This window comes from Scyliorhinus torazame, chromosome 1, assembly GCF_047496885.1.
Source record: "Scyliorhinus torazame isolate Kashiwa2021f chromosome 1, sScyTor2.1, whole genome shotgun sequence".
Lineage (NCBI taxonomy): Eukaryota > Metazoa > Chordata > Chondrichthyes > Carcharhiniformes > Scyliorhinidae > Scyliorhinus > Scyliorhinus torazame.
The window spans coordinates 34,242,365-34,256,013 of record NC_092707.1 but is presented as its reverse complement, the minus strand read 5'-3'; the positions used below and the strand labels follow the sequence as shown (position 1 = coordinate 34,256,013).

At 43.9% G+C, this 13,649-nt stretch overlaps 1 protein-coding gene across 9 annotated transcripts in view; it reads right to left on the bottom strand.

Annotated features, from left to right (window-relative positions):
- The window catches only part of mapkapk5 (MAPK activated protein kinase 5), a 157,537-nt gene that overhangs the window by 76,740 nt on the left and 67,148 nt on the right, over positions 1-13,649 (bottom strand). For all 9 annotated transcript variants that reach the window (XR_011936579.1, XR_011936515.1, XR_011936569.1 and 6 more), the window contains 3 exons: positions 11,219-11,294; positions 6,476-6,573; positions 5,791-5,899 (listed from right to left, as the gene is read on the bottom strand). Coding sequence is in view for 2 of the 9 variants with exons in the window: in XM_072485046.1 (XP_072341147.1) it covers positions 5,791-5,899; positions 6,476-6,573; positions 11,219-11,294 (283 nt within the window). In the remaining 7 variants the exon portion in view is untranslated. The remainder of the gene's footprint in view (positions 1-5,790; positions 5,900-6,475; positions 6,574-11,218; positions 11,295-13,649) is intronic.

Genomic DNA, 13,649 nt, shown 5'->3' with positions numbered 1-13,649 from the left:
GTTATGAGGATAGGGTGGAGACGTGGGCTTAAGTGGGGTTCCCTTTCCAAGGGCCGGAGCAGACTCAATGGGCCGAATGGCCTCCTTCTGCATTGTAAATTCTATGATCTTAGGGTCCACGTACAAAGATGCCTCAAAAGTTGCCACCCAGGTTGATAGGATTGTTAAGAAGGCACATGGTGTGTTGGTTTTCATTAACAGGGGGATTGTGTTTAAGAGCCATGAGGTTTTGCTGCAGTTTTATAAACCCTGGTTAGACCACACTTGGAATATTGGGTTTTCAGTTCTGGCCACCTCATTACAGGAAGGATGTGGATGCTTTGGAGAGGGTGCAGAGGAGATTTACCAGTATGTTGCCTGGACTGGAGGGCATGTCTTATGAAGAGAGGTTGAGGGAGCTAGGGTTTTTCTCACTGGAGTGAAGAAGGAAGAGAGGTGACATGGTAGAGGTGTACAAGGTGATGTGAGGCATGGATAGAGTGGATAGCCAGAGACTTTTTCCCAGGGCGGAGATGGCTGTCACGAGGGGACATAATTTTAAGGTGATTGGAGGAAGGTATAGGGGAGATGTTCTTTACACAGAGAGTAGTGGATGCGTGGAATGCACTGCCAGTGGAGGTGGTGGAGTCAGAGTCATTAGGGACATTTTAGTGACTCTTGGACAGGCATATGGACAGCAGTAAATTGAAGGGGTTAGGTTGATCTTAGATTAGGATAACTGGTTGGCACAACATCGTGGGCTGTGCTGTACTGTTCTATGTTCTAACACTAGCAATAGAGTGAACAAGTTAATCTGGTTTGGACGGGAAGAAATAAGGCAGAATGGTAAAGTAATTCTTGCATGAGAGCCAAAGGATCTTTAGTGGAAGCGTGTTCTCAATACCAGCCGAGATTGAGACCCACAATCTTTGGATTCAGATGCCAGTGGCCTTAACTGAAAGTAATGGAATTTAGATAGGAACACTACACAAAATGTAGGTTTTATTTTTATAGTTGGTGTAACAATAAACATGTGTTCTGTTAAACATTTACCTCACTGGCCTGTGTGAATGTTTTCAAATTGCATTCCTTAACGTGTATTAGGGGCCTATAAATATTTCAGAATTTAGGTTAAATTTTTAACTTTTTTAACACAAATCCAGAAAAAGAAATCCAAGTCCATTTAAAATTAAGCATTAAACAATACTTCAAATGTAGTATTTTAAAATAAGTAATTCTATTTTCATAAGGCAAGTTAAAAATTGGCTAGTCAGATAGTATATCTAACATTATAGTGTCTCATTGGGGATTGTTGTGTACTGGCCCTTTGGATGAAATGTTAAACTAAGTTCACATTTACTTGTTACATTGATGAGGTGAATGTAAAATAACCCACTGCACTATTGAAGAGGGAGAGTTCTTGGTCTGTACCCTAGCAACAGGCTCACCTCTCAACCGTTGCCAAAGTTCCATTGAATGGTCAATCAGCACATTGGTGTTTATGAAACCTTGTGCAAATCGCTGCTATTTACATATTAGGCACTGCATGTGAAGTGTTTAGACCCGAGAGAGAGTCTGAGGGATGCAATTCGCATGCCGCTGCAATTCGCATACCACCATAGCAGACGTTATCTCCATGGCCCTACACACATCCTTGGAGCATCTCAACAACAAGGACTCCTATTTATTGACTACAGCTCCGCCTTCAACACCATAACCCCAGCTAAGCTCATATCAAAACTCCAAAACCTAGGACTGGACTCCTCCCTCTGCAACTGGATCCTCAACTTCCTGACCCATAGATCACAATTAACAACACCACCACCTCCATGATAGCCCTCAATACCAGGGCCCAACAAGGCTCCGTTCTTAGCCCCCTACTATACTCCCTGTATACACACACAAACAACTGTGGGGCAAGATTCAGCTCCAACTCCATCTACAAGTTTGCTGATGACACGATTGTAGTGGGTCAGTTCTCAAACAATGAGTCAGAATACAGGACGGAGATAGAGAACCTAGTGGCGTGGTGCAACAGTAATAATCTCTCCCTCAATGTCAACAAAACTAAGGAACTTGTCACTGACTTCAGGAAGCGAAGTGTCGTACACATCCCTGTCTGCATCAATATGCCGAGGTAAAGATGGTTGATAGCTTCAAATTCCTAGGTGTACACGTCACCAACAATCTGTCCTGGACCACCCATGTCGATGCTACGACCAAGAATAGGAACTATAAACAGAGCCAAGCGATTCCACAACAAACGCATCAGATCTAAGCTCTGTAGTCCTGTCATATCCAGCTGTGAATGGTGGTGGACAATTAAACAACTCACTGGAGGAAGAGGCTCCACAAATGTCCCTATCCTCAATGATGGAGGACCCCAGCACATACGTACAAAAGTCAAGGCCGAGGCATTCGCAACAACCTTCAGCAATAAGTGCAGAGTGGATGATCCATCTGCAAAGGCAATGGGCCGACAATATCCCGGCAATAGTACTGAAGACTTGTGCTCCAGAACTTGCTGCATCCCTAGCCAAGTTGTTCCAGTGCAGCCACAACACTGGCATCTATCCGGCAATGTGGAAAATTTCCCAGGTGTGTCCTGTACACAAGAAACAGGACAAACCGAACTCAGCCATTTAGTGCCCATCAGTCTACTCTCCACCACCGGCAAAGTGATGGAAGGTGTCATTGACAGGAGTATGAAGCAGAACATACTCAGCAATAACCTGCTCATGGATGCTCAGTTTGGGTTCCGCCAGGGTCAATCAGCTCCTGACCTCATTACAGACTTGGTTCAAACATGGACAAAAGAGCTGAATACCAGAGGTGAGGGGAGAGTGACTGCCCTTGATTTCAAGGCAGCATTTGACTGAGTATGGCATGAAGGAGCCCTAGCTAAACTGGAGTCAATGGGAATCAGGGGGAAAACTCTCTGCTTGTTGGAGTCATGCCTGGCACGAAGGAAGATGGTTGTGGTGGTTGGAGGTCAATCATCTCAGCTCCAGGACATCACTGCAGGAGTTCCTCAGGTAATGTCATGGGCCCAATCATCATCAGTTGCTTCATCAATGACCTCTCTTCCATCATAAGGTCAGAAGTGGGGATGTTTGCAGATGACTGTACAATGTTCAGCACCATTTGTGACTTCTCAGATAACGAAGCAGACCATGTTCAAATGCAGCAAGACCTGGACAATATCCAGGCTTGGGCTGACAAGCGGCAAGTTAAATAACAAAAATCTAATGATGGCCAAGAAAGGTAAGGTACTGGCATGAGGATTGGCTGACTGGCAGAAAGCCAAAAATGGGGATAATGGGGTCCTTTTCAGGATGGCAGCCGGTAACTAGTGGTGTTCCGCATCTTAAAGATGAGATTGCGGGGTGCTTGGAAGTGCAGGATAAAATAGGACTGAGTCAGCACGGCTTCGTCAAGGGGAGATCAAGTCTGACAAATCTGGTAGGGTTCTTTGAGGAGGTAACAATGAAGTTGGACAAAAGAGAACCAGTGGACGTGATTTATTTAGATTTCCAGATGGCCTTTGACAAGGTGCCGCATAGGAGACTGTTATAAGTTAAGAGCCCATGGTGTTAAGAGTAAGATCCTAGCATGGATAGAGGATTGGCTGACTGGCAGAAGGCAGAGAGTGGGGATAAAGGGGTCTTTTTCGGGATGGCAACCAGTGACTAGTGGTGTGCCTCAGGGGTCGGTGCTGGAGCCACAACATTTCACAATATACATTAATGACCTGGAAGAAGGAACTGAAGGCACTGTTGCTAAGTTTGCAGATGATACAAAGATCTGTAGAGGGACAGGTAGTATTGAGGAAGCAGGCGGGCTGCAGAAGGACTTGGACAAACTAGGAGAGTGGGCAAAGTAGCAGATGAAATACAATGTGGAAAAGTGAGAGGCTATGCACTTTGGAAGGAGGAATGGAGGCATAGACTATTTTCTAAATGGGGAAATGCTGAGGAAATCAGAAACACAAAGGGACTTGGGAGTCCTTGTTCAAGATTCTCTTAAGATTAACGGGCAGGTTCAGTCGGCAGTTAGTAAGGCAAATTGAATGTTTTTTTTAAGAAAATATTTTATTGAGACATTTATAATTTTAACAATTTTAAACATCAAATTTCAGCAAGAACAAAAACACAGCAATATAAGCAACCCCCCCCTCCCCCCCGCCTCCCAAGCACACACCCCAGCCAACATGGCTTACATACACATTGCCACCTTCCTCAGCCCCCCTCCGTTGGTTCTACTGCCCTCACCCGTCTCTCCCATGCCACCCTTCCCCCCCTCCCCTTGCTGACATCTTAATCTTTCTCAAAGAAGTCGATGAACGGCTGCCACTGCCGAGCAAGCACCTGCAACGAACCCCTCAAGGCGAATGTAATTTTCTCAAGTCTGAGAAACCCCGCCATGTCGCTAAGCAAATGCAATGTTATCATTCATGTCGAGAGGGCTAGAATACAAGAGCAGAGGCTGAATAAGGTTCTAGTCAGACTCAATTTGGAGTATTGTGAGCAGTTTTGGGCCCCATATCAAAGGAAGGCTGTGCTGGCCTTGGAAAGGGTCCAGAGGAGGTTCACAACAATGATCCCTGGAATGAAGAGCTTGTCGTATGAGGAACGGTTGAAGACTCTGGGTCTGTACTCGTTGGAGTTTAGAAGGATGAGGGGGGAATCTTATTGAAACTTAGGATACTGCAAGGCCTGGATAGAGTGGATGTGGAGAGGAGGTTTCCACTGGTAGGAAAAACTAGAACCAGAGGGCACAATCTCAGATTAAAGGGACAATCCTTTAAAACAGAGATGAGGAGGAATTTCTTCAGCCAAAGGGTCGTGAATCTGTGGAACACTTTGCCGTAGAAGGCTGTGGAGGCCAAATCACCGAGTGTGTTTAAGGCAGAGTTCGATAGGTTCTTGATTGATAAGGGGATCAGGGGAGAAGGCAGGAGAAAGGGAATGAGAAACATCAGCCATGATTGAATGGCGGAGCAAACTCGATGGGCCTAATGGTCCAATTCTGCTCTCATGTCTTATCATCTTATGGAAACCATCGTCATTTGTCATTAAAAACCCATCAGGTTCACTAATGTTCTTTAGGGAAGGAAATCAGTCATCCTTACTCAGCCTGGCCTCCATGTGACTCCAGACCCACAGTAATGCGGATGACTCGTAAATGCCCTCTGAAATAACCTAGCAAATATCTCTGTTCAAGGGCAATTGGGGATGGCAATAGATGTTGGCCCAGCCAGCGACGCCAACATACCCTGAATCACTATTAAAAAAAAATGAATTTAAGAGCACAATGCCATAAAGAGAAAAATTAGAGAATAAAATTTGCTTGTGCACGTCCTAATATGTTCAAAAGTAGCACTGGCAGAAATTTGGAGTATGTCGCTTGGCAGCCCCCCCAAAAATGACAGACAGGGCGAGATGAAGTAAGGAGGCCTGTGTGGAGCATAAAACACCAGCATAGAATTTCCATGCTGTAAAATGATATGCAAGTGCAGTAGCCAGGCATAGGACAATGCTCACATCACCCACATTCCTCAAGTTTGTCAAGTAAATTAGCAAAAGATCCATGCTTGGACAACTCTGATCCCACCTACCTGCATAACGTCCCTATTAATATTCACGACTTAATTCTGCTTTTTGTCGGTCTCTCTCTTTCTCTCAATCCCCTATGGTCCCCAGTAAGGCAGAGCACACATCTCCTGGGCCTGTGGTCATTTTAGGAAACGTGATTTTCTACCACCAGACAGTTTTATTGCACTTCCATCCATAAGAATAAAGCATTTCTCACCTGTTTAGTAACCTGGCTTGCCATTTTCTCTGTAAAGTGCTTGTGTTGGCTGATTCTGTGAAACAGCTCCCCACCTTCCATCATCTCCATCACAATTAGCAGCCGAGGCCTGTGGATTATGAAATTATGAGCATTTAGTGGCAAAAGTATTTAAATAATAAAACATATATTCAAAAAATTGAAAGTAGAATACAGTAAAGGAAGAAAGCGGAACGAAAATGAGAAAATCAAGACCACAAGAATTCAAGGAAAAGGAAAACAAGGGAAAATGTAATTGAGGATACACAAGAAAGAGAAAAAAACATGAGTAAGAAACTGCAGAAGCTGAACAATGTTCCATTTTTGTACTTGCCGTAGAATGAAGAATTAGAAAATCTTTTACAGAACAATCCAGGACAAGACTAAATTTATATCTAATTTGTTGGGAATTAAGGATACCACTAAGTGCTAGGTTGAGGCTGCCCAAATTACTTTTCAAATTGGACCCTGTGGATGGCAGAGAGGAAGCAAATATCCAATCAGCCAGAAATGGTATTGAACCAATGTCCACATCAACAATCTAGCTTAATGTGCTTTCTAATTCACAATGCCAAGTACTTCAGTGCTTAATATAACCACAATTCCTGCGTAAAATTAACGGACAGTTAATTTCCCCTTCCAATTAGTTATTGCGACCGAGACGTACCTTGGACTGGATTCATGGGGGAACTGAACGCTGTTAGCGTAAACCTCAATAATCTGAACAATGTTACTGTGGCCCACACACATCAGGTGGTGTCGAACCTGGAAATGAGACAGAGGAATAACTTGCAGCAGAAATATAAAAATGGACAGCGGCACGGTGGCGCAGTGGTTAGCACTGCTGCCTCATAGCACCGAGGACCCTGGTTCGATCCCGGATCACTGTCTGTGTGGTGTTTGCACATTCTCTCCGTGTCTGCATGGTAAATGTCAAATTACGAATGTAAAGAAACCGGTGCAGTTTTTTCTCCCTATACAGCAGCAAATAACTTTTATGCTGCAGTCTCTTCTGTAAAGTCACAAATGCAAGGCAATTTTATCACTCATTGCCCAAACTAAACATTTCATTAAGGATTTATTTTTCAAGTGTTGGAAATCTAAATGAAAACAGAAACTGCTGGTAACATTCAGCAGGACCAGCAGCATCACAGTGCTGACAAAGGATTCCTGACTGGCCTACATGTGACTCCAGATCCACAGCTGGTCGATTCTTAACTACCCCTAAAGGATAATTAGGGAATGGCAATTGCTGGCCCAGTCAGCGATGCCCACGTCCCATGAATGAACTTTAAAAAATGGAATGCTTTGCTGTACACTTGCAGCATTTTCTGTCTTGCTCAATCTCATATCCATATACATCGACCAATATTCCCAACCGAGCAAAGCAACCATTTTTATTTTATTAAGGGGCAATTTAGCATGGCCACCCAGCTATCCTGCACATCTTTTGGGTTGTGGGGGTGAGACCACACAGACACGGGGAGAATGTGCGAACTCTACATGAACAGTGACCTGGGGCTGGGATCGAACCAGACTCCTTGGCGCTGTGAGGCAGTAATGTTAAACACTGCGCCACCGTGCTGCCCGACGAAGCAATGTACATGGTGAAAACAAATAGATGAATTGCTTACTTTGTCTGTCCATTTTAACTTTAAGGTATCGCTGCTTTTCAGCTATTTGAAGTCTTTATCAGGATCCTTGAGAAGTAAGCTGTTATGCAAAAGTCTAAAATTGACCCTGCTTATTTTGTTGTCTTTGGGTGGGGCAGTTTTTAATTGTCATGAGGATTGCATCCTTCTTGTTCTACTCACTGACACTGTTAAAATAGTTTTCCATTACCCGAACGGGAAATTACACTGTAATTTGCGAAGACAGGAAGGATTTGCATTCCACTGCTTTATTTTGTTGCCTGGGAAAGGGGAATAGGTTTCCAATGGTCTTAGTGCTGTTAGCATCAACACTCGGGACGGAGCAATACCATATTTAGAAATACTGCCTATGATCATGTTCTTTGCAAACCTTAAGGAGCAATCGAGTGTAAGAATACAGGAGGTGTAAGCATTAATTGAGAACAGACTGGCTTCTACCCATTAAATGATCATTCTCAGTATATTGCCTCATTAAGGTGGAGGAACAAATAATATACAAACATTCGTAATAGCTCCTCCGCCTTAATGAGGCAAACATAATCCAAGTGAGAAGACAAAACAGAACAATTTCAAACAGAACTTGATCCCCCCCCCTGAGGCAGACAGTAGTAAAGATGTTCTTCAGTATTCCGTCTGGTAATTATTGGCATTAACACAGAATCTCACATTCAAGTCAAACATTCCAGTTAGCACTCTAAATTTAAACACGGGCGAAAATCAGAGATTTCAAAACAAGAACAGCAACTGCAAAGTCAAGCTGTGACCTGCACATCAGCATCTATGGCTCATTACATCTTGGTGCCCACAAATTAAAAGAGCATGGAGCAAAAACGTTAGGAGTCTTGTTGAAATGAATCTCGAGAGGAGGGAGAGAATCCTTTTGCTGCTTCATAAAGAAAGGGATCTCCCACTGATCCTAAGCGTAAAATTTCATAACGGGTTTTACATATTGTGTTGAGTGGTTCCACAATTTGTCCAGACTGTTACCCTCCTGAATAATTTTATACATCCACATAAATGTACTCGAGTAAGTCAACCTCTGACGTTTGGTCAAAACAATCCAACTCTTTGTACTTACCACCTATTTGCCACTGAATTCAAATGTTTCCTGGTGCAAACCTACTCACTGATATAATTATAGAATAGCACACCATCAAAGCTAGCTATTCAACTGCTCGTGTCTGCATACATCAACATGGGCTCTCAAGGTTGCCACCTTGCGAGCTGCATTCCCCCCAGTACTGCCCTCTAATATGGCAACATAGTATCAAGAAGAATACACAGCACAGTTAGAATTTAAAGTCATTGAAATTGGAGTGCAAACAATTAATTGTGCAACAGCTTGAGATTTCAAGATATTAGAGAAGGATGTTAATGATTGCAGGAAGCTCTCAATACTGCTTTGACACATGTCGCAGAATAAATTTGATTTGATTTGATTTATTGTCACATGTACCGAAAAAGTGAAAAGTATTTTTCTGCAGCCGAGGGAACGTACACAGTACGTACGTAGTAGACAAAAGAAAATCAACAGAGAACATTGACAAATGGTACATCGACAAACAGTGATTGGTTACAGTGCGGAACAAGGGGCCAAACAAAGCAAATACATGAGCAAGAGCAGCATAGGGCGTCGTAAATAGTGTTCAGAACTGATCAGTCCGAGGGGAGTCATTGAGAATCTTTTAGCTGTGGGGAAGAAGCTGTTCCTATGTCTGGATATGAGGGTCTTCAGAGTTCTGTACCATCTGCCTGATGGAAGGGTCTGGAAGAAGGCAATGCCTGGGTGGGTGGGGTCTCTGACAATGCTGTCTGCCTTCCTGAGGCAGTGGGAGGTGTATACAGAATCAATGTGGGGGTGGCAAGCTTGTGTGATGCCTTGAGCTGAGTTCATCACACTCTGCGGTTTATTGCAATCTTGGACTGAGCAGTTGCCATACCACGCTGTGATGCAGCCGGATAGGATGGTCTCCATCGCACATCTGTAGAAGTTTGAGAGAGTCGATGCAGACATGCTGAATTTCTTTAGCTTCCATAGGAAGTAGAGATGTTGTTGGGCTTTCTTGACTGTTGCATCAACGCGAGTGGACCAGGACAGACTGTTGGTGATGGTGACCCTCAGGAACTTAAAGCTATCGACCATCCCCACTTCGGAGCGGGGGGGGGGGGGGGGGGGGGGGGGGGGGGGGGGGGGGCTTGAAGGAGGTGGGGACCTCAGAGCGGAGGAGTGAGGTGGTGAAGATATCTGCGAATACACTCGCCAGCTGGTCTGCGCAGGCTCTGAGTGCTCGCCCAGGGACTCCGTTGGGGTCAGTCACTTTCTGCGGATTCACTTTCAAGAAGGCTGCTCTGAGGCTGTAATAGTGGGTATGGGTGTGTCCAGGGCTGTTGGGGCGGGTGGCACTGATGCATTGGCTGACTGCTCAAAACAGGCATAGAACTTGTTCAGATCATCGGGTAGGGATGCTCCAGCCCCAGATATTCCGCCTGGCCTTGCTTTAGAGCCTGTGATCTTGTGTAGGCCCTGCCAAAGTCGTTGTGAGTTAGTGTCGTTTGCCTGGGACTCTAGTTTGATGCAGTGTGCAGAATTAATGTGCGGAGGAAAGCCTAGCATGTGGCCACAGTTTAGAAAATCAAGTTGCAAAATACGTCAATGAAAATTGCCAGATTGGACTCAGTTTCTCGTAAATCTATCCAAATCGTTGTCCCAAAACAAGCGAGAAAACTAGGAATTGCAGATTTCAAAGCCAGACCTGGATGGTGTAACCAGGTTTAAGAAGGGAAACAATTTTGTACTTCGAAAGAAGACCAAGAACTTGATAACAATCTTATCACACTTAGTCGTTTACGATCAAACATTGACAAAAGAATGCATCCCAGATTGGCCTGTATTGGGAACATGGATGAGACCCCCAAAATGTTGATATGCCAGCCACTCAAACCAGCCCAATGGTGAGCAAATATGGAGAAAACCAAATTAAAATTGTATACATTTGTATATATGGCTTTTGTTTTTGATTAATTTGATGAATTTAACTTACACAAATTAATGTTGGCCTCCATTTATAAATTAAAATTAAAACATAAAAATACCTTTTGGCGCCTTTTGTACTTATTTTGGGTCCAGGAATGGTGGGAACAGTCTCCAACCTGGCAACTCTGCTAAAGTGAGACAATGGGAGAGGGTGGATTTCAGCCCCTTGAAATGAGGTGTAAAAGTTAACCCCCTACTTTTCGGCTAAAAACTTAGGGTATGATTTATGGCACTTCTCACTGGTGGGACCTTCCGGTCCCGTTGAAGTCCATCTCTTGAAATGAATTCCCCGGCAGCTGGGTAGGTGAGCCACACAAAAGCCCACTGACGCCGATGGCCAATGGCTTGCCACAGTGGTTAGCACTGCTGCCTCACAGTGCTAGGGGCCCGGGTTCAATTCCAGCCTTGGGTGACTGCCTGTGCGGAGTTTGCGTGTTCTCCCCGTGTCTACGTGGGTTTCCTCCGGGTCCTCTGGTTTCTTCCCACAGGCGAAAGATGTGCAGGTTAGGTGGGAATACAGGGATAGGGTGGGGGAGTGGGCCTAAGTAGAGTATTCTTTCAGAGGGTTGGTGCAGATTCATGGGCTGGATGGCCTCCTTCTGCACTGTAGGAATTCTATCCACTGCGGAAAATCCAGGCCTTAGTTTTAGACACTCTACTTGAGTATGTGAAGTAATTGCAATTTATATTATGAAAATGTATTTTTAAAACATCACATTCTTACCTCATTTCTTGCTTTTGGGCGGTCAAGGAGAATCTTCAGTGCAAATCGTTCTCCCGTTGATTTTTTCATGCATACTCTAAAATAAATCAAGCAGTGAATACAAGTGGAAAAGTAAGGACAGATCATTCCATTACACTTTCACATGCTAGTTTAATACATGACTCTATTAACATTAATCTTATTTCAAGATATATAATCACTTGCCAATTCAATTGCAAAGCAATTCCCCAAAGTATTTCCCCCCCCCCAAAAAAGGCTGCAAAAATACTTAGTCTCTAATTGATAATAATGGCACTCCAATCCACCTCATCTCAAACTATCGCTGAGAACGAATAACACCCAGGTCTATGCCAAATTTCCTGTGCATATGCCAGATGATATCAACAATGCATGGGATAGGAAGAACAGATAGGTAGAGCATCAGCTTGATGTCTCAATTCAAAGACAGCACCTCTACCAATTACAGTACAGAAAGCCAATTAATAAGCAATTGAAAGATAAGGCCAAACAGTAAGTAATAATTAGATTCTTGAAAGCTTGTAAATTGCAGGAGGAAGGCAAGATTGGAGGTTAGGAATTACATAATTTTAAGAGTAGAAAACAAGAGTGTGATGACTTTCAATCCCAAATGACTCTCTTATGGACTGATCTGATGAAATGAAATGAAAATGGCTTATTGTCACAAGTAGACTTCAAATGAAGTTACTGTGAAAAGCCCCTAGTCGCCACATTCCGGCGCCTGTTCGGGGAGGCTGGTACGGGAATTGAACCGTGCTGCTGGCCTGCCTTGGTCTGCTTTCAAAGACAGCGATTTAGCCCTGTGCTAAACCAGCCCGTGATCTCTTCACACATCTCCTCTACCGAGTAGTACTACACTTGTGTGTGCTTCAGCCGATGCCTATGTGTATGCATTTACATTGTGTATTTTATATTTGCCCTATTATGTATTTTCAGTTCATGTACGAAATGATCTGTCTGAGCTGCACGCAGAACCATCTTTTCACTGTAGCTCGGTACAAGTGACAATAAACAAATCCAATCTAATCCAATCCCATCTGAAAACTTTGCCATGTATGAGGAGATTGGGAGTGGAGATAAAGAGCAAATACGGCAGCAAAGCTACAGCTCAGGAAATAATGTTTAGGGAAACAAAACTCAGGCGAGCAATATAAACAAAGTAAAGGCAAGGAATTCAGTTTTGATGCATTTTTCTTTTGACTAGAATAATAACTGACTACATTATGTCCCTTTATCTGAATACCCGGAGGGAAATGTTCAACTGCTCTATATATACTACTTCTAATGACATGGTGATTGTCCTCCTTATCTGAATTTCAACACAGGTGAGATGGCAAGTTCTGGCCAAACAAAGGTTACATTTCTTTTCTCACATTTGGTTTCATCAAAAACAATGAAGATCAGGCCGCTTGAAGCCTGAGGTTATACTTTCTTCAGGGGAGATGGTGGCATATTGGTAATGTTGCTGGATCAGAAATCCAAGGCCCAGGTTAATGGGCTGCACGGTAGCAATGGACAGCACGATAGCAATGGTTAGCACTGTTGATTCACAGCGCCAGGGTCTGAGGTTCGATTCCCGGCTTGAGTCACTGTCTGCGCAGCATCTGCACGTTCTCCCCATGTCTGTGTGGGTTTCCTCCGGGTGCTCTGGTTTCTTCCCACAAGTCCTGAGAGATGTACTTGTTAGGTGAATTGGACATTCTGAATTCTCCCTCAGTGCACCCGAACAGGCGCCGTGGTGACTAGGGGATTTTCCACAGTCACTTCATTGTAGTGTAAGTGCAAGCCTACTAGTGACAATAATAAAGATTATTATAATTCTCTGGGAAATGGGTTCTAATTGCACCAGGGCAGCTGGTGGAATTTAAATTCAATTAACAAAATCTGAAATTGTAAGTTAGTCTCAATAATAGCGATGCTGAAACTATCAACTGTTGTAAAAACCCATCTGGTTCACTAATGCCCTGGAGAACAAAATCTACCATCCTTACCCAGTTGTGGCTCCAGGCCCACAGTAATGTGGTAGACTCTCAGTTGCCCTCTGAAATGGCTGAACCAGTTCAACAACAAATGCTGGGCCTCGTCAGGAACACCCACATCCCATTAAAGAATAGAAAAACTCATAGCTTTGCCAACAGTGCTCATATGGCAATCCTGATCTTGAGGTCAGCCAACTTTCAAATTTTTTTTCAAAACAAAAAGCTCTGTCCAGTACTTCCCCAGAGCGGAGAAACTACGACATCTTCTTCGCAGCCTTCAACACGACATCGATGAAGATGAACATCTTGCCAAGGTCATCCCCACCCCCACCCCCACTACTTGCCTTCAAACAACCGCTCAACCTTAAACAAACCATTGTTTGCAGCAAACTACCCAGCCTTTAGAACAGTGACCACGACACCACACAACCCTG